At 39.0% G+C, this 22,385-nt stretch overlaps 1 protein-coding gene across 1 annotated transcript; it reads left to right on the forward strand.

Moving 5' to 3' along the window:
- Positions 1-9,618: 9,618 nt before the first annotated feature.
- LOC118745138 (glyceraldehyde-3-phosphate dehydrogenase 2-like) lies at positions 9,619-10,617 on the forward strand. Its single transcript, XM_036478664.1, has one exon. The coding sequence runs from the start codon at positions 9,619-9,621 to the stop codon at positions 10,615-10,617; it is 999 nt and encodes a 332-aa protein (XP_036334557.1).
- The last annotated feature ends 11,768 nt before the right edge of the window (positions 10,618-22,385 follow it).

The raw sequence follows: 22,385 nt of genomic DNA on the forward strand, positions 1-22,385 counted from the left end.
ATACACACACACGTTTGCATGTGCATGCCTATGTACAATGAAAAACAATTAAAAGTGACAAAATTGCCTCAATCCAAAAACAATTGACGAGCGTTGAAACAAAAGTGTTGTTGCTATTATTGGCGCTGCCACCGCGCTACTTCAATCACTCACACCAATCGACCTTAGAATATTTATTGCAACCAATAGCAAAAAATCAGAATTGCGTAAATTGCCAAAATACATAAAAAGTTTATGTACTAAGTAAATCTATGTGTTAACCACAAGTACACATACATACATATACATACGAGTATGTAGGTGCGACTAAATGTGCAGACACTTATATAACTACATACATACAACAATTTGTCTTCTTATGCGACATACATACATATGTATGTACATGTGTAGGTTCACTTGTCTAAAAATGTGTTAGATGAGCTGCTCCTTTAAAATACTTAATACATATTATGCACAAATGCATTGCTTGCACAAAATATCTATACATACATATGTATGTATGTATCTATGACCTGCCTGCAGAGAAAATGCGTAAATCGAGGCCTTCATTAAAATTTATTTGTAACTTTTCCTGCCTGTGTTAAGCAAATGCACCTCCTTGAGACAGCCGAACCGATTTAACCCCCACCTGCAATTCGTGTTAGAAAAACAACTGCAATATTTCGTTTTCTTTATCTTCCATATCAAACTCTTCACTCCTTCATTCTTCATTTCGGTATTTTGCTTATCCAATGACTGGCTAATCACTACATATATGTATATACTGATACGTGTTTGCATGTATGTGTGTATGTAAATGTTTGCACACACATACACTTGCAGTCACATCCTTCCATGCCTGCTATTTGCTTTTTGACTTTCCTTGGACTTTTCACTTCTTTAAGTTTTCTAGTTTCGTGTTTTGATTTCTGAGCGCCGGCTAAGACAGCAAGCAAATTTTGCTTTAATATGCTTCTTTGCTGCAAAATTTTTCATTATGTATATCATTTGTTGTTAGTGCAATTGCATCACTTATAGCTGAGCATCTTTTTCTTGCCTCTTTAAATTTAAAGGTTTTATTTTTTACCAGCTTTCTCTGCACCCCTTTCCGCGCGTGATTAGTTCTCAGCTTTTTTTCCTCAATCCTTGTTTATGCCTGTACTTTTTTTATCAAACTTAAATTGCATTACTCCTATAAAGCAACAACATGTTTATACATAGTATGTAATCCCCACCTTACGCACTGTATACTTGCGCTCTCTTTCTTTCGCTCGCTTTTCTTTTACTGCATTCTTACTTCAACCTTCTTTAACAGCCTCTTTGCAATATCCTTGCCGGAAGCTGTACTTCAAATTGCATGTTCACCAGGTGGCGTTTTAATTGTCCAAAAAATTGTCGGTTAGGCCTACAAATACTATACACGGCAATGCGTGCGTCTGTGGTTGAAATTCTTCTCGTTCATTTGCTTAGACATAAACTGTCTTCGGTATTCTCTGTACGTCTCGGCATTCTATGTACTTCTTGATAACCGACTGCCGTACGCTCTGCTACTTCTTGCCATGCCAGCAAAATCAGTACAAGTAATCCCAAGCTTCTCCTAAATTAAAAACAAATTTTCGATTCCTAATGTGTACATAGTATGTACAAGTACATATGTATGTATGTATGGAAATTAGGGTGTTCGATTATTCGCATTTTTTCCGAAACCGGTTTTCGAGTAATTCGTTCAAAAATTATAATAAAACTATTAACAGTAAAGATGGCTTTTATCTATTTAGAAAAGAGCAAAGCAAAATAAGCTTAAAGCCTTTTTAAAACAAAATTTAGAAAAATAAAAATTAGTGAAAATTGCATGTTTGGTCTTGTTTCAACTTTTTTTAATACGTTATTACATTTTTTCTGACTTTTTTTCGGATTTTAGTAGTCCTTCTGCCGCTCTATCCGACTGCTTGTACATACTTATGTGTTTTCTGCCACGGATACCCATGGTTCAATTTCTAGTTCCAGCAACATCAGCAAAAGTTTTATTTTCAAATAAGTAGCGGTCGCCTCTCGGCAGTTAATGGCAACCCTCCGAGTGTACTTCTGTCCTAAAAAAGCTTCTTCGTAGGTAGGGTAAAAGTGTAGATCTCTCCATTTGTGTCACAACATCAAGAAGCAGAACCCGAACTGGAGGAAAAGCTCGGGCCAATACGTAGAAAACGTTTATTTTCATTTCGTTTATTGTTATTTATTGGAAATCAAATATGATATACTGTTCATCCCCAAATAATCTATTACATGTTATTATTTAGGCGTTTCCCTTAAACTGAAAAAAGCCTTGAAAACTTTGAAAAACTCAAATCTTTTATTGAGAGGTCAAGATTTGTATGAAAAAAGCGTGTTTCTTTAAGGTTTCAAAAAAACCGCTCATAGATATTCAAAAAACCGGTTTGGAAAAACCGACTAAATCACCCTAATGCAAATAGTTAATTTTAAATATGTATGTATAACAGCAATTTCGTCAGCACACATGTATTTTGTATTAAATAAATAAACGCACAAAATATAAAATGCATAGATTTTACTGCCAAGGCGGAAATGTAAACCCTCCCTCCGCGTTGGGGATTCGTAAAAGACATTAGCCGCCAAAAATCAATAACTAATCGATTACATTTCAATATTTAATTCTGAAAACATCATCTTATAGGAAAAGAATGCGGGATTTTCAGTGAAAAAATTTTACAACAGTTTTTGTGATAAGCGCAAAAGGATTTACACTAAATCCTCTTAGAAACCCATCAACTTATTCAAAGTGCCTAGAGACAAATGGTTCAGAACGACAGCACTGCAAATGATGAGGTTTCAGTCGAAAGCACCGGCGCAGCACGAATAATGGCCAATTTAAGAAAACAGATCGGTTAGACGTAGAGGAGGAGCCACTCTGTCCGCCGCCCGTAGCTGAAGCAGCGTGCTATTGAAGACCCCGAACAACAATACGTACGTACGACGCTGGCTCTCGACTTAAATGGGAGGTGTGGAGCCGTATAATTCGTACAGAAGGGGGGATTGGTGGGTTAAATGCCCCGCAGTGGCTGAGACAGGAACGTATGATAGAGCTTAGTGATCAAACCCACCTTTCGACTAAATACCCAACAGCAGTCCCGGGATGTATACGGTACAGCGGACAGAGGAGGTGTTTTTGTTCGGACTTAAGTTCCACTCTACGAGGGTGGGGCTTTCGTTGCATTCCCCTTGTATCAAAAAAAAACATACATACATACATTTATACGCAGTTATGTACAATATTAGTAAACGGTGGAAAAATATCTGCATGCAAATTATTTGAACTGCTAATTTTATTTTTTTTTTATTTCTCAGAAGTTAAATATACAGCAAATTTGTATCGCAACGACTTTCAGAAAAGTCGCCTACCTTATTACATAAGTTCGATTGAAAGAAGTATATAATAAAATTTTCATTTTGCATTTAAAGAGCAGTTAAAATAAGAGAGACGGAAACATATTGTAGTTGTCAAAAAAGTAAATAAAATCAAGCTCGTACATAACGATTGATGCTTAAAGACACATTCACAAACTTACGTACATACATACATATGTACATACATACATATCTTCATTCCCACAAGCACTTTGCCATCCTGCTGAGTAGAGTGCAAATGCAATCATTTCTTGACGTGCACAATTTGCTAAATTTTATAAAGTCAACTTGTGGGCATACATACTTTCAGGTCCACTAACAACATAATAAACACTTTTGAGTTATTTTTGTATTACCAAGGCAATGCAGCAGCGGAAAAAGAATAGCGAATATGGAAATGCATGCGGAAAAACTATTGTTGCAGTCACAAACTGAAGCTCAATTGCGCTCGGAGGTAGTTGTTTGCTGTTTACGCACACAACCCCACACACACTGAAAACAGACACAGTTGCACATAAACTAAAGGAAAGTAAATACAGTACAGCTATGTTATACAAAAGTTGCCTACTTATGGGCTTAATTAGTAGGAAATAACAGAAATGACACTCGAGCATTGTTGTTGTTTTTGTACTTCCTGCCTTGCTATTAGCAATGTTAGCTCACGTCATCTAGAAAACAATAAAAAATTAGCTGCCGCAGCTGAAAAGCTTCAAAGCAGCAGTAATGTTTGCGTATAAACAAACATACATACATGTATATGAAGATATAAGGAAATGTATGTGCTTGGCACATGAAAGCCTACTTCCAGGCGCTTTGTACAAAATAAGGGCACTCACACTCGCCAAGTAGCGTCTAATGAAGACAAATTACCCAAGGGCATTTTTAGATTTTGTATATGCAATAATTAAGCAACGCAACGCAAACGACGATATAGAACAACAACGACAGTTCAAGCGAGCGAGTGAATGTGCAGGTGAGTGAACACAAGTAGTAAAGCTGAAGTACCTAAAAGTATGCTATAGTCTGCTGAAAAAGCGGAACAGCGTAAGTTTTTTGTTTTTTTTTTTTCGTTTTATGTATAAAAAAGCGGTGTGCCGAATGAATAAAAGAAACTGTTGTTGAGTGAGCTTTATTTGCTGCAATTGTCGGAATTATGAATTTGTAACATTTTTTTCGAGCACCATAAAGTATGCTGCACTTCAAATAGTAAAAGAGTTAAGAATAAGGACTAAAGTGTGGAAGGAAATGTAAGAATGTTTAGAGGAATTTAGCTGCACCTGGAAAGTAAATTAAAATAAATTTGTGCTTTGAACGGTTTTGTGTATAAATTGACGTATGTATTTGCGTGCCTAGCGCCAAATGTGACCCACTACTTAGCATAAAATCTTTTCAGGTGCAACGGTTGCTGCCCTACGCTAACGTCGCACGTACCTAAAAGTATCCTACATCTTCGGAGCATATTGCGTTCGAATTCTAATTGATTTTCGCTTCTCTTCTTTATTTTTATTTTTTTGACTTCTTTCCCCTACAAGTATTCTGTTCTTCAGACATTTCAGCAGTCAAGCGTGCTTTTAGGCGCACGGCTTTGAAATTTCACAGCTTTTGTGGAGTAGATTCTGCTGCTTGTGACACTGCGTAGCAAAAAAAAGAACAAAGACTCAACCATGGTCATTTCCACTGCGCGACCACAATGGATTTTCGTGGTTTGCATTGACGCGCTCCGCTGAGTCGCTGTTGTTGCATGTTTTTGAGCGCTGAGTGGCGCGCATCAAGCCACATATATACATATGTACATACGCACTTGCGCTTGTACTTGCACATGTGTAGCCAACAATGTAGTTCACCGGAAATGCGAAGCAATTATTTTACCAATTCACCAACAACTGACCGACCACCTCTTTTGTGGCCTTCCGCACCGCGCTACGCCCCTCTGTCGCTGCTGCAGCACTCTTATTTGCTTTTCACGTATATATGTACAGTTGGACTCAAGTGCCACATGCCACAAAAAGTGTTGTTGATTTTTGTTTTTTTTTTTATTATTTTTGAAGCTCCTGCTAGCCCATGGCACTGCTGTTGTTGTTGCACATCTTTTTAGGTCATTTTCATTTTGAATATGCGTTGACAATTAAAAGAGTTCGCCTCCGCTGCGTTTTAGCCTTGTAAGAGCGGTGTGTAGGGCGAGAGGGCGGCTTAGGCTCGTTGTTGTTTTTTCGTTGTGCCGCTCTTTGGCTGACTGATGACGCTTGACGCTATGGTCGCTGCTGCTGGCGCGCTATTTCAGCCAACTGGCGTTCCGTTCGCTCAACCCGCTGCCACTGCACTGGGAGTACTTATGTGTGTGTGTGTGTGTGTGTGTAGTTGGCTGCTCGTCCTGTTGAAAGGAAATGAAAATTGTTTTATGCGGTTACGCCAACAAGTAAGCCACATGCGCTTCACTTTACATTATTATTGTTATTGTGTTAGTCATTTTCGTTGATTTTTAAAAATGTATGCATACAAACATGCATATTTATGCGAATAATAGCTGCATATATGTATGTACATATTGTGCAAGCAAATACTTAAAAACGCGCACAGCAAGAGGCAAAAACAAAATCGCTCACGGACGCACTTACACTCAGCCATTTACAAAAATGGCGGTTTACACATGTTACAAGCGAAATGAATGAATGATGAATGCAACCAAAACCACCTCTACTCTCTACCCTCTCCTCCGTCTACTACACCACTCGCCATTCTCCGTTAGTTTCTCTGTTTTCAGCGAACAATTTTTGTTTTTACTTAAGTGCTCATATGCAACGTATTTGCTGCATATTTTTTGGCGTTTGTCCGATAAGGTAAGTCGCTTTTATTGTCATCCACAGGCTGTGCGCACACTAGTGTACACACACACACACACACTCTTCAATCTCATAGCATGGTTTTGCATATGTTCACAAATGTTTTATCGCTCGATTAATGGATGTTAATTAAATGTTTAATGCGGTCAATAATATTTTTCGCTATGCTACCTGTGCTATCTCTGAGAGTGAAAGATAAGCGAAGCGGATATGCGGTGCATAAAAAAAAATACAGCAAATATGGTAACTGTATTAAAAAATATGTTTCATGTTGACAGCAATGGAATAAATGTTAACTAAATGCAATTGAAAGGACAAAAACGATATTGAAAATTAATTAATAATTGTTTCATATACATATATTTTTTTTTGGTAAGTTACTTAGCTGTGCCTTGAAAAAATTGATTGTAGAACGTATTAAAAATATATATTGAATTATCGTGTTCATGGTAAAAATTAGGTGTACCAACAATTGAGCTGTGATGAAAAAAACCTCACCTCCGAATACTGGCCTAAAAATATGCAAGCAAATCATATCAGCAGTGCCTATTATTATAATGGCAATTGCCTGCACTTCTCAAACAGCTTGTAGGGTAATTATAATAAGTTTAAAGTTTGAATCTCTAAGCATTGCTACATGGTCTATTCAGCAAATTCCTCCCTCAGAATCAGCTTCTCCGCGAACTGAAATGCTCGATATTTGGGAAAAGGTTCGCCTTACAAAAGACACGAAATCGACATTTTTACGAGGAGCCTAGCCCCAACAACATCAGTGTCTCTATCTCTATCGTCAATTATTTAGCCATTGTCTTGAAGCGGTTTGTTCTAGGTTAGGTGGACCCGTTGTGATACCAATTAGTAGCTCGAATTCGAACCCGTCCATTTACCTCCAAGTAGAACCAGTTGGTTAGGTCGGCCAGACAGACAAAGAGGCGGTGGTGAAATGAGCGTATTCTCGGCAGGACTGAGGCAGAGGTAGCGTTGCGCACCTCGATTTGGGCCGCGTCGCGGCAACGTCACCAGAAGTCATAGGCCGGTAAGCCGATTCTGCTTGCATGCCTTTCCATTAAGCAGTGGCACGTAATAATACCGGTTACCAGCCTTAGAAGAGGGTGCGCATGCCGCCCTTTCAACCTTGGTAAGTTTAGAAATAGTGAGTGACTTATCCGGTGATGTCCACCAGACTGTGACGCCGAGAATAATATAGGATGTACCACTGCTGTATAAATCCAGTGCACTATGTGGGTTCTGGGCCAATTTCTTGCCTATAGTCGTTTTGCAGGCGTAGAGGGCAGTAATGGCCTCCATCCATTTCGATCATAGTCCAGCACCCAAAGGGTATGTTTTTACTTATTTCCTAATTATACATACATTTTTGTTGATTATAATATTTCCTTTTTGCTCTTAACTCCAACACAAGTGTGTTTTTATCTTATCAAATTAACGAACTCGAATTTTACTTGAATAATTTTGCAGCATAATTTGCAATTCAAATAAAATTTTATTTGTGTTCAAGCATCAAAAACCCTTTCTAGAAATTTTCTAAAAGGACACACACACGGTTTCAAATACGTCACAAAAGTCAAATACAACTAAATAACCAAGTAAATATGAGGCCAACCGCATAAATGCCTATGTGTATATGTGTGTGTATATGTATCACCACAGAGTAAAATGCAAATGCCTTATATAATTAATTGTCTACTTTAAGGAGTTCGAACTGTGCGTTGTCCTTCAACTTGCCTTCGCATTGCGAGGACAGCTTTGTTGTTTCTTATTAACTACGACGGAGTCGAAGATTGTCATTTGCTTGTAAATTTTCTCGAAATTCTATGCTAATGAGCCAAACGAGACAAATTTCTTTGGTGTTTAGCGCCTAAATATATGCTAAAAAGCATTAATCGCGTTACGACCGCATCAAATTTGTATTTGTACTTGAAGTTGGGTGTGTTCACCGGCTATGGGCAGACGCATCAATTGATTTGCATTTTCAAATATCGAAAAGGATTTTTCCCAAGTCGCGCTGGTCCATTTGAGTGAAATCTTACGGCCATAGTCTTACTTCCTTAAAAGTTCTTCGTATAATTAATGCATTTTAATTATAAAGCCTCTGCAAATACGTCCGAGTACACAACAGAAACAACAATAATGAAATCGTCTTCATCACTTCACTGAATATTTGTCGAGTTTTCCTTATACTTTTCAAGTCTGCTTCAAATCATCTTTCGTTTAGCCGCATGCTTTCACCAGTCTACGCCTATTTAAGGGTTAATTGGTATGGTTTTCTTACGTTACTACCTTCGCCGTACTTCAGGGACCTTTGTTCTCTCTTGTTTGTGGCGTGAATCGCCTGTCCTGTCCTTAACATTAATTTCGCGTATTTAATTTGAGACTTATGCATATTTCTTTTCGTTAAAAAAATCTGCTTATCATATTGTTAGGCGCTTATTCAATTTGTGGTTGGCAATGCCTTATACCTGAAATTATGCAACAAATTATAGCGGGCTTTAATTAAGAAGAGAGTTTTATGGAATTTGTGTTATCACCGAAATTTTTTATCTAGTCACATAGGCTTGTATAAAATTAAAGGAGATGCAAAATACTCATCGGAATTTCTAGACGGGAATTCAGAGAGACAGGAACCACTGAAAATATTTTACAACGCCGCCGTTTTCAAAATTGTATAAACTGAAAAAAGGGACTTTCCAAAAGGGAGTACGCAGTGAGGTTCTGAAAATAGATACTTACACCAATGCTTTGTGCCCCTAACCGAATAAAAAGCGGTGGTACCTGAAAATATCTCATACTAATACGAAAGAATTGTAAAGGGAAATTAGTCGATCTGGTAAGTGATTTGGATGGTGCAAGCTTTTATGCGACCTTCTTTTGTTTCTATAAAATTTTTGGGACGAAAATTCAAAGTACTGCGGCTGCAGAAGAATTCTGGGAGTAAATTAAGCTTGATAAAAAGAAAAATGGGAAATACTATGCATCCGTAGAAGCATCCATTCCATTTTATATTAAATTTTTCCGATTTTTATTCGAGGTATGTATGCAAACGCGAAATTCTAGATCCCACTGCCACCCTCTTCGCAATATGTATTTATATCCAGCAATATTTATATCCATGCGCTTTCACACCGTCATAGCCTTTTTGAATTCACATCCATCCATCTACGAGAAAACTGTTTCATATCCTCCAAATTTTTCGTTTATGTTTTTTCATCCCAAAAACCTCTGTCAAAGTATTTTCAAGCAAACAAAGTACACAATTGTGTGAATTTTCAAAAAAAAAAAAACAAAGTTCATTGACAATTTTTCCCCCTAAAAAAAACGTATCGCTCTCCGCAATTTCCCTAGCTGCAGATGTAAACAAATGTCACGCATCGGTATTAACGGTTTCGGACGTATTGGCCGCCTAGTGCTGCGCGCCGCTATCGACGATTGCGCCTTCGTAGTGGCTATCAACGATCCCTTCATAAATCCCCACTACATGGCCTATCTCTTCAAGTACGACTCGACGCACGGCCGCTTCCCGGGCGAGGTGTCCGCCGAAGAGGATTTCCTCATCATCAATGGTACCAAAATACGCGTCTTCATGCAAATGGATCCGTCCACGATCAATTGGGCCATCGCCGGTGCTGAGTATATTGTGGAGTCAACTGGCGTGTTCTTAACCATGGAGAAAGCATCGGCTCACTTCATAGGCGGCGCACGCAAAGTCATCATCAGCGCACCCTCACCAGATGCGCCAATGCTGGTTGTGGGTGTGAATCTGGACATGTATAACCGTGATATGCGCATCGTTTCGAACGCTTCCTGCACGACCAATTGCCTAGCTCCGCTAGCCAAAGTCATACACGAGAATTTCGAGATCGTCGAGGGTCTGATGACCACCGTACATGCGTTCACAGCCACACAGAAGGTGGTGGATGGTCCAAGTGGCAAGCTTTGGCGCGATGGGCGCGGCGCTGCTCAAAATATTATACCCGCTTCAACGGGCGCAGCCAAGGCGGTTGGCAAAGTTATACCTGCCTTGAATGGCAAGCTGACGGGCATGGCGTTTCGTGTGCCAGTGGCGGATGTATCAGTGGTGGACTTGACGGTGCGCCTCAACAAACCGGCGCCCTACGACGCTATCAAAAGGAAGGTAATGGAAGCGGCCAACGGGTCGTTGAAGGGCATACTCAGCTACACGGATGAGGAGGTTGTCTCCACGGATTTTCTGCACGACACGCATTCGTGCACATTCGATGCGAAGGCGGGAATATCGCTGAATGATAAATTCGTGAAACTGGTCGCCTGGTACGACAATGAATGTGGCTATTCACGCCGCATCATTGATCTCATTCGGTTTATGCAGAAGAAGGACTAAATACCTAAAAACTAGGTGAAAAGGAGTTGACCTCTTGGCATTTGTATGGTGGTGGGCGTAGTTTTTGTGGTATTTCTCTTTGTGAGTTTTGGAATTTTAGTTACAAATAAATGGAAATGAAGCTGTAAGAATTTATGTTTTAATCAAGGCGCCAACAGCTTTAGAATCCCCAGCACGCTGTGGTAGATCTTGGTTGCAGCGCTGTCCGCCATGTGCATTTTTGGTTTTCATTTCCGCTAATAACGCTCCTAATTAAGCGCATTTGGTAGTCCAATGCTAATCGCCAACTTCCCGGAATCGCGAATCAACGCTGCTGTGTGAATGCAAACAAATTGAGTTCCTTAAATTTCACTTGCAGAAATGAATTAAAAAGTCAAAAACAGAAAAAAAAAACCTGCTGCCTCTTGCATCAACAACGCTGCATCGCCTTCTGCTTATTTACAAAATAAATCAATCAATTTGCATTTCCCGCATTTCTTGCTACCAAAGTTTTCGTTGGGGCTGAAAACAGCAGCTAAATACAAATATAAACGAAGCGGATTTGCATTATGCAGCGGTGGGGGGGCGGTGACTGGATGTTGGTTGTCCCTTTACAAGTAGTTGACTGCTTGCAGCTAATTTGCATCCAAACGAAGCCACAAGCAGGCGATCCACCAACAACAACAGCGACTAAGGCTGTTGACAGCAGCAATGATGGCCAGCATTGAACAGCTAAGCCAAGCCAAGCCAAGCCAAGCCAAGACGACGACGATCAACAGTCAAAATGGCAAATGAAATCGATTTGTGGATTATTTCATTACAGCGCGCATTGCCAACAATCGCGATGCAACAACAACAACACTAACAAGTACAAAACACTACATTGTCAATGTCACCAACATACATACATACATACATACATACATAAGTTGCATGCAATGCCAACAACAATAAAGCGCATAACTGGTCAACTGCCAAAGAGACAAACAGCCAAACAGCCAACTGCTACCATCTGCTTAAGCATTCTTCGTTCGTCACTCTGGCAGCTTCTGACCCGCTTTGGCTTTTTGCCTCAGCAGCTTAGCAGCGCAGTGGCTCAACTCAGCTCGTTAATGCCAAAAAACTCATTTGAATTTTAGTTTTCATTTAATTTAATTCAATTTAATTTAATTCGTTTTCATTTTGCATTTTGCTGCTTCTCCACTGCTTTTCTGCTGCACTGTGGGCTGCTATTTTTATTTTTTTTTTGTTGTGGTCTTCTCGCACATATTGTTTTTGTTGTCCGCTTCCTTTTTTCTGCTTAGCTGATTTTTCATTAGTTTTTTCGCCTTAAGTTGGGCATCGATAAGCGAGAATTTACGAATTACTGCATGGCTGGTGGAACGGATGGGGGCACAGATGGCTAAATGCCTTCGACGAATTTGCAAATGATATTAACGCATTGATGACATAATAGCGAGAGTGGTGGCAAGCGGGAACTAAGTACATACATACATACGTTAACGCATTTTGGGTGGCTGTCGTCATTCGACGCTTAAACAGGCAAATACTAATATTTTTCTATGGATGGCCAGATTATCACTTTTCCTACAAGTAGTCTTTTAGCCCCTGAATCAGCGGGGTTCTAATACATTCAGCCGTTTTGAAAGTTCAGAAGTACGAATTTGTAAAAACAATAAAAAAACTACAATCAATACTCAATCAACGTTGTGCCGTCCCCGCTGGGCGGTAAAAATAGAAATAAATTTAAATCAACCGAAAGACGTCAGCCGTAAAAACGCTGACGCCGCAATTATGAGCCGTTCCATATGCCTTCGTGAGTTTTAATTTTGACAGCGGTTAACCGTCGACTGCTTTACCATCGTCCGCTGCAATTCTGGGTAGAGCCTAAGAGAGGAACATTATTCGAGGGAAAAGAAAAAATTAATGAATCAGTTAATTACCATATTCCCATATTTTTCGATATAACAATTTTGACGCACTGGCAATTAACCGATTGAGTGAGTGCAAATAGCTTGAGACGCTGACCGACAGAAAGAGCGCGCAAGGTTTCCGTCAGAAGGTAGGACGACTTGAGGAAATTAGACCGAAGACCGAAGTGAAGTACACAAAAAAGAAACAAGAACGTCGATTTGGTGACTGTTGTCGAAAATATAATTATGGCATCCCTGCGAAACTAACATGGCTTTGTGAAATGAAGTGGAGGAATAGCTCCGTCAGAATTATGAAGGACTCCTTCGAGCCGTTCGATGGTAAACTAACAAGGAAAAGAATATTCATTCGCTGGATTTACTCTGAGGTCATCAGTGCCAGCTTATACAAAAAACCGAAGCATGTAGATCCTCGCTTTAGGTCTCCACAGAAAGACGTCTGACTAATCGAAAGATAAGATAGCGCTAGCCACCATTTGTTTCTATGTAAAGTGACGGAGATCTTTGTTGTCCTTGATCACTTTTTATGTATGGCTGATCGATTCAAATTGATTGTAATATATTTGTACTGTGCTGTCTCCAAAAAATGGCTGGAGAATGGCTTCTAATTCTTTATTCTAAATAATTCACATTCATTCATACCTCAGCATTGTTGAGCAATGTGGTAGTTTGGAATTTCAATAAATCACTTTAGGGAAGTTCTTTTAGGATCTTAGTAAGCGATAGCATACAATAAACCAAACTGGAAGTTGCCTTAGACGTGGCACACTTTTGGGCTCGCTCTTTGCTGCCAATGTGCATGCGGCCATGTTCTGAAGCCGATTTCCGCTGGGACATTAAACACCGTAGTTCTCAACTAGCCTATATAAACACGCGATATGTACAATTTTCCCACCAAAATTAATCTCAAGCTCTTTTAGTGGTACATGAAAAGCAAAAAAAAAGAGATATACATACTAATTGCAACAACGATTGATGATGGTATATGTGCTTGTAAAGAGCGCACTGACATTATTTATTAAAAGCATCAACTAAATGCACAGCCATACACCTTTAAATCGCTATGGGCAGCTTTTTAATTGCATGTATGACGATGTGTGTGTGTGTGTGTGTATGTACAAAGAAGCATCTAAGTGCTGATGAAAATACCAAAGGACACGACCGCGAACTGCAAATTCCACTCAACACTGTGACTATGTAGCATTTTGTTGTTGTTCGCGCAAGTGTTGCAGGTGCAAAATAGCAGGTCAAATGCAAAGTAGCAATAGCAACACCAACAAAATCAGCAGCAAAGCAACCAATAGCTTGTTAACATCCTTTCGCTACTTTTTTTGTGCACATCCCTCTCTGCGTTCGCTTGGCTGATTCACTGGTAGCCTCCTTTCGTCGTCGTCGTCGCCATCATCGTCGTCATTATGCGAAGACATCGTCTTATTTGCACGAATTTCGTTTTAGAAAATTAACAGCAATTAAAGCCAGCAAAGCGACGAGCTGGAGCTGGTGTACGGGGGCTGAAGGGAAGTGCAGGCACAGGCGTATTGCCAGCGGATGCGAAACATCCGGTTCGATAGCAAAAAGACGCCGTAACTTACCGCTGAAAGATTAATGTGCGCATGTTGGTGTTCATGTACATATGTATGTATGTATGTACGTATGTGCGCGCTAGTAGTCGACTGCAGTGGCTTTTGTGGCGTGCAACTTCCGTTGGACCAACGAAGCGCACAAACGTCCATTTCGGCGGCGTGCAGGCAAAGCATTTCAAACACTTTTACCATCTTTCCTTTGTATCTTACCTATCGGCATGCACCTTACCTTCCTGGGCACTGCTATCATCTTAGCCTACAGCTGCCAGCAATTACATACACATGTACATATGTATGTATCTTGCAACCTGTGCCTTTCATAAATTAGCTGCCATTTTCGTCGTGTGGCTGCGCTCAGCTTCTTCGCCACAATTCGCAGTAATTCGTCAAATCACAGACGTGTAGTTGTTGCTGGTGCACTATAGTTATACTAGGTCAGCATTGGTGGCAATTAGGCAGCACTTGCCGCCGCCGCAGGACAGCACACTGCCAAGAAATTTTCTCACACAACTTGGAACTTTGTTGGCTGCGCTTGCGAGGCACCTTTGCCTTGCCGGTGTTAATAATGGTGACTCGTGGACTTCCACAGAGGCTGTGGCGCTGGTGATGATGCAGCAATGAGGTTGTAAGTGCAAAGTTCTAAAATCGCTGGCGCTGATTGCGCTGCTGCTGGTGCTGCTAATTGTGCTGATGTACTGTAGCTAGCTGGGGTCCCGCCCTTTGACCTCCATCGCTGAATGCTGCACCATCATCAACATTTGCACTTGCAATTTATGCGAAAATTTAATAAGGACACCAACAAGCAGCAGCCCAATTAGCGAACGGTGGAAAGGAGGTCCACTAACAAGCTGGTCGCCATCAAACTATGTCCTTAGAAAATGGTTTAATGAGTGAGCAAGTAGACTGGTAGTTGCGAAAATAGGTCAAGTTTTAATGCAGTTAATTTTCAGCGAGAGAACACCAGCTGCACTTAATAAAGTGAAACATCCTGCAGCTAATAAAATATTCTACAACCAGGCATTTCTGAAGCGATTCTTTATAGTGAAAATTGTATCATCTCAATAAGCCTCTTGTTCTATAATATCAAGGTTTTGCCCTGCTGCACGCCTGCAAGTATGCAACGGCATGTTATTATATAATTAAACTTTGCTCATAATTGTGGGGGGAGAGGAAGCAAATATGCGTTGGCAGGAAGCAGAAACTGAGCATGTAAGACGGACGTGACTCGCATCCAAATTGCGATGTGGTTGCGTGTAAGTCTACTGATGTTTCAGAAGCCTCAGCAGTGGTTGACTGAGTAGTAAAAATGTGACTTTCGATAAGCTGGCCTATTTAACTAGTGCTGGAACGTCATTAGTTTATGCAGTACATTATTCATGTTAGGCTCTGCAATGTTTTTAAGATAAGGACAACAGTTTTGTACTTGGCAGAAGGATTTTTTGAGAAATACCTCAGGCTGCGTGGTACTCACAAGTCAAGGATACGCAAAATTTTACCTATACAAGGTGTCCTAGACCACCCGCTCTAAAATGGAGGAAAATGTTATTTATTGGCAAGCGCAGAAATATGAACCAAGTGGGGGACACTGTATCTTTTAGTCGTAGTACCGATTCCTGTTTCGACCGAAAGTGGGTTTAACAGACCGGACGTCCAATGGGACATATGTGGCCAAAAATACACAACTTTTCTCTGAAACTTTTTTCTGTGAGATGGAGCTCCGGTTAAAGAATATACTTGCGGTCTGTTTAACCCGCTTTCAGTCGAAATCGGAACTTGGCAATAGTACTAAAAGATAGAACATCTCCGATCTTTTCGTTCACTTAAAAAATGCAGAACGAGTTGAAGTTGAAAATTGATAAACAGTTATGACTTCTTTGGAGTGAAATAGTGGCTTCGTGCCCACGCCACATATATTACGCTGCTCACCTAGCTACCCAACTTGCGTCTTAATCCTCATATTTACATATAAACATAGGTATGTATGCATATACAAATACCCTAGCCTATGTACTTATCTATATACATATGTGCGCAAAACGGCATATAGTAAATTCCAATCTGCACAGGGCGACGCGCTCTTTAATTTATTGCGTCTGTCGATGATGCTTTTCTATTCGTTTTGTGGCGATTTAACATTTTAAAAAATTCGGCATTCTACTACCACCCAGAACTTCCAAGCGGTGTTTGCAACCACATGTGAACACACACACATACACATAGGCATCTTAACCCAGTGGGAATTAGGAGCACGTAATAATACCTTATTAGCAACTTACTCTTCACCTGGCAGTCATTACCATTTCCCTGCCGAACGTCCCTTACTTTTACAAAGGCATGGCCGCCTTATGTAAGTAGGAATTTAGAATGTACATTTGGTATCAGACATACTTCTGAGCCGCTTTACAAAGTAAGTTACGTGTAATGCAGAGCAGTCGCTCGGAGTAGTTCGGTGCTTGGAAATAACTTCGGCTGCACGTTATTTTGCAACTGACAACGTAATGTGTCTTCGGAGTTGTTCATTTTGCCCTTTACTAGTAGATCACATTGGCCCTGATGACAATTTTGGTACTAAAAACTGAAAGAAAACATGGCTTACCTCGCAAGGTGCTTACCTATTTTCCCAGTGGGAAGCCCCATATGTATGTATGTATGTGTGCATTTGTGCATATGCGGCTACTAAAAAAAAAAGCAGAGTGGGAATCATAAACGCCCGCTCCGCCAGTTCGCTGGGTAGTTCGAAAACTTGCGCTTTGCCCTTGCCCATGCGTTTCAGCTGGTCAAACGCTAGGAGTTGGTAGCCGTTTTAATTTTTTGCTATTGGCACGAAAAACCGAATGGACAAAAATGCGTTATAGCGTTTTTCGCGATTTTGTAATTTTTCGTTTTTGTTTGAAAGAAAAAAAAAAATGAAAAACGAATAGTAGAATGAACCACAAAATTTCGCGATTTTTTTTTCTCAAACGCAAACAAACAAGCTAACACACATACCTACATATGCACAACTTTGGCATGAGGGATGGCAGTTGTAGGTGTTGTTGCTTTTCCACGCATATATCTATGTACATATGTACGCGAGTGGCGAGCTTTTTGGCTACATTGTTTTTCCTTAATTAATGTTTAATCAGCATCGCCCGTTGAGAAGGCGGCGGCTATAAAAATCGTAAAAACAAAAAGTGAAAAGAAGCACCACAAACCCAAAGCAGTTGGACCAGAATGACCAGGACGCAATCGTCCTGACGTTAGTCCACAAAAACAACAATAACCAATTCGCGTTGAGGTGGACAAGCGCAAATACAGGAAAACACACAGGAAAACATACAAACTGACTTTTTTGGGTGCGCAGACACACATGAATGGTCACAATGCGAACAGGACTCGCCGCGGAATACGCGGTGCTAAGGTGAAGTAAAGTGTGAGCGGTAGAGTGGAGTAGCTGCACCGCATGGCAAAAAGTTGGTCAAAATAACAAACTACGAAGCGAAGAGTGTCCAAAATACACAAAGCGTAGGGAAAAGATAAAGGAGTAGCAAAAAGAAGTGTAGAAGTAGCAAACGATGCGGGGAGTTGATGGGGCGCCAAGAGTGAGAAGGAAAATCGAAATAGCGAACTTGGGTTTTGGTCAACCAAAAAATGAAAATAAAAATAAAAATAAAATCGAACAAAGCGACGAGTGGAACAGCTGTACCAACAACAATATCTCCAGGTACAACGCACACATAACCACACTCAAATATTTATGTACACACATACATATATACTTATAGATAGAAAAGTACCTCCGTATACGCTAAAAACGAAACGCAAAAAAAAATTTAAAAATTTCGTGCTGCCACTGGCAATCAGCGAAAACTGTACAGGGGCAGGACAATGCATATGCAATGGCAAAATATTGTACATATGCAAAAGCAGAGAATGTTTATAAACATTCTCTGGCAAAAGTACTAAAAGTAATTGTGCCGGCATGAGTAAAATGAGTTTTGTTTGGGAGAGGGAGCGCGGGCGTGTTGAGTGTCAATTTGAAATTTTTGTGTAAAAATACAACCAATTATACGAATTGCGAGAATATACATGGTAATGGTAAATCTCCTAAGTAAGTTCATCATTTGAGTCAACTTTTAAACGAAATTTTTGTATTGACATTAAAATCGATATCGCTGGCCATATTTGTAAATATCATTAAAAGTGCATACACATATAAATCGACACATGTATCTACATATGTATATAGTCGTAATAATAAAATAGTTATGGGAAGGATATAAAAAAAATTATACATATGTACATTAGACTGTCCCAAAAAACCAATGGTTTTCTATAGCGCATAACCCAACACATTTTATCCCCCACACATTTTATAAGTTTTTTTTCTTAGAAACTATACTTATAAAATTTTATGCGATTCGTTAATTTACTCACTTTACTTCTGTATAAGACGGTATTACTTAGTAAATCAGCGTTTTTGGTTTTTTACCAGGTAGTCAGGATTTTTTCTAACTGAATAAAAATTTCAAGAAATTTTTTCAAATTATTTAATCAATACTTCCACATTTCTTCCTTAATCAACCCTTTATTTTGTTTATTTGTTAAAAATTTGTTATAAAAGTTGAATTTAATAATTTGATGTTCATCATACGCTCGCTCAGATCAATTAAAAAATGTTCTACAATTGCAAATTTTCAGCACATACACAAATTATTCGATTAGAAAACTTATCGGTTTGCAGCCTTGTAATACACCCTTACAAAGAAACTGTACTTTTTCCAATAATTAATTTTTTCAATGTCCTTGCGAAAAATCCTGCCATCCTATTAAAAATTTAAACATGCAGGGAAACATATCGAATTTTTTGCATTTCCAAAGTTTTCATGGACGATTTGGCGGCCTAAATTCAAGTTATTAACTAAAACTTCAACTAAATGTGGACATGAGTTATCGTTGTCCTATGGCCACAAAACTTCATATGTATGTATGTTATTTGGGCTAAACATCAAAAATATAGCGAGTATGCATAGCAAAATTTGCAACAAATTTTTTTCCATATATCCTTGGGACAGTCTAATGTGATACAGAAGATGTATTTTTTATTAAGGGGGTATATGTAAATTCAAAACTTAAAGGGGTTTATCTCGAGTCTAATTTTTTTAGTTATGACACTATGGAAATAAATATATCGATAAATATATGTATGTATATATCGATATAAATGCTCATAATTCTATAGATAAAAGTATCAGTTAAGTAATATGAATATAAATAAAGACATCGATAAATAGCATGTGCATATGTATACGTATATTAGGGTGGTCCTCGAAATATCAACATCTAAATGTTTTATGTTCTACGTACAAAATAAAGACATCCACGAAAATTTCAAAATTTTATCGCAAAAATTTTACGTGAAGTCTATTCATATTTAAATTCATATACTCGTTGAGATATAGCTGGTCAAAAAGAAGTTTATGGAAAATTTTTGCGATTTAAAAAAAAATAATAATTTCATCAGACCCTGATAGCACCCCCAAAATTTTATTTTTTTTTAATTTTAAAATCTTCGTAAATGTCTTTATTTTACGCGTAGAACAAAATAAAAGGGGGTTTTTGATATTTTTAAAGGCCACCCTAATGCATATATATCTACAACTGACTTTAATCTGCTGATGGGGTTAAAGTCTCTAAAAGGTCGTAGTATTACAAATAATATAATTTTTCATCATTAAGATGTCAGTCTCTCATATTCTTCTTCCAAATTAACAATCCTAGGTCTTTAAATTATTTCGCAAATAGAGCGAACTTCGAACGGAGTCACAAAAACAAGAAAAAAATACATCTATCAACGTCACTTCAATATTTAATTAATGTTTAGCAATATTCGAAATAATAAATTTCGTACAAAAATGCATTCATCGAAATGGCACAAGCAAGTATGTATTTACACTTCGCTACTGAGTTTTAGTTAGCAAGCATGCGAACGCTTTCGAAGCGGCTGAAACTCCTAAATGTATGCAATGCGTATGCAGAATTTTCAGTACAACAATGTCATCCCAGCAAAAAATCTACAATCGCCTCTACTGGTATTGTGTTCCACAATGCATTTTTTATAGAATGTCTTATTAGAATTTCCATTTCCTTAGTTGTTCTTGGTAATGCATAGCAGAACCGAAGTTCATATGTATAACACATTGACCTACAGTGTCTAAAACTTATTTCGCTTATTTCCTTACCGCGAATGCAAAGAAGAATTCAAATCTTTTCGAAATTCGTAATCTCCGCTCGCAAGCCTTTACAGCCAATGGCATGACCATGTTAAAGTAATGCCTTCCAGAAAGGAAAAGCTAAGCGATTCCCAATAATTATTTAGATTCTTCATTTATTTCTGTGGTTATCGACTTTCATGCTGGTGGTCACCCATACCCTACCACCTCACGCACACACACAGCAGTCTCCTTGTCATTCTTATTCATTTACGAATACTTGGCTCTGAAGTTCCTTCAACTCGTGCGTATATACGCTTACGCTGATACAGCTACAACTTTATTAGATGGCTTTAAATACCAATAAATGCGTATACATACATATATAGTTATACATGCATATGTATTATACAAATACTTGTGTTGATACGTGAATGTGAATACGTGAGTTGAGCAGAGTTGAGCACAACTAGCAATAAGATGAATATTTGACTGCGGCGTCGCTGCACGAATGTCCTTTAACTGAATTAACTTGTTTCCTACGTTTGTACAAACACTAACACACACACACACACACATACCCACTCACATGGTGTAACTGCTCAAAGCAGTGCAGCTAGCAATTGTCCCTTCGAAAACACCTTCCTACAGCCGGCAGTGTACTAAATATCTTCACTTCTTAGCCGAGAGACGGAGCTGCTTTGCATTTATTCGCTTGTCAGACTTGCGTAAATTTGTGTTTGTAAATTTTGAAATTTCCTAATTCCAAATGAGTCTGTTGCATTGTCCATCCGCCCCCGGGCGCCGGACCGCTGCCTGCCTGCTTGCTGTCTATCGCACTTAAGCCTCTCCACTTCATTGTTGCATTTGCAGCGCTTCTCCCCCCCCCTCTCATCCAAGTAAACAAGCCAACTAAATGCACCAACACACAGGCGTACAGCACAAGTACAAGCAGCTGGAATAGACGACACATATGTATGTACATATCTATATATGTATGTACAATATTCACAATTCCTCATTCACCTCCTACACAATGCGGTCATTTTGTGCGTTTGTATGCGATGCTAATTTTCGGTAAGAAGCCAAGACAGCTAGCCAACCAACAACAACAACACCAACAACAACAATGCAAAAGCTACAACTCAACGTGCTCACATATTTAAGGCGTAGATTTTCGTAATGAAGAAGGTACCTCCAACCGCCGCTCCCTTCGTTTCAATTCATTATTAGTGTCGTTGTAAGACAAGTTTGCTATTGAGTTTAACGGCTAGGGAAGCGAAGACGGTTGGTGCGACGCACACACACACACACCCACACGCACGCATAACATCCCTGCAGCAAATCAAACTGGTTCAGAACTTGCGCTGAGCTAGCCTGAAAAGGGACGGTACTGGTTCTTCATCTATCCCAACTCAATGCTTGCAACTGTCTTTTTTAACATGGCGATGTCCTACGAAGTGACAATTGTCACCCTCTGCAGAACTTTTGAACTTGTCCTGGGCTGACTCCGGCTTAGATGGTTCTGAGATATTATCTTTTAACAACAGTTCCTAGATAGTTCAAAAAGGGTCACCTCCAGGCTAGAAAAAATGTGGTTAGTTTTGAGCTGGTTCTAATAAGTATAGTATAGAGCCTCTTCTTTAAATAAGCACGCATACAATTTTGTAAATAAAAATACTTTATTATATGTTTCAAGAGCTATTTGTTTTGAACTAATTTACTTTTTGACGCAAACTGTGCTTTAAATTTAGGAACATAAAGGGTCAATTATTCCTTTATTTTCTAAAATCGTTATTCTTAAAAATAATTTATATTTGTTACGTATAATGGGTATTTCTGGGATACCTATAATTAAAAATCTGAACTAAGTCGTGTCAAAAAATGAGAAAAACGGTGATATATTGAATGATTATTTGTGATAACTCAGCGTTAAATTGCATTAAATATATTGAAATGTAATACATAGACTTTCCGGCATCTCATAAGAAATATATAATTTTGAATATTCACAATAGTTTTCAAGCTAAATATTTTTCGTATATTTTTTATTTAAGGATGGCTCATAAGTATTATAACATAAA

Source organism: Rhagoletis pomonella, unplaced genomic scaffold (assembly GCF_013731165.1).
Source record: "Rhagoletis pomonella isolate Grant_MI unplaced genomic scaffold, Rhpom_1.0 Rhpom_scaffold_00008, whole genome shotgun sequence".
In the NCBI taxonomy this organism is placed as follows: domain Eukaryota; kingdom Metazoa; phylum Arthropoda; class Insecta; order Diptera; family Tephritidae; genus Rhagoletis; species Rhagoletis pomonella.

Coding starts and splice junctions, on each gene's coding strand:
- LOC118745138 (XM_036478664.1), top strand. CDS start 9,619: ATGTCACGCATCGGTATTAACGGTTTCGGACGTATTGGCCGCCTAGTG.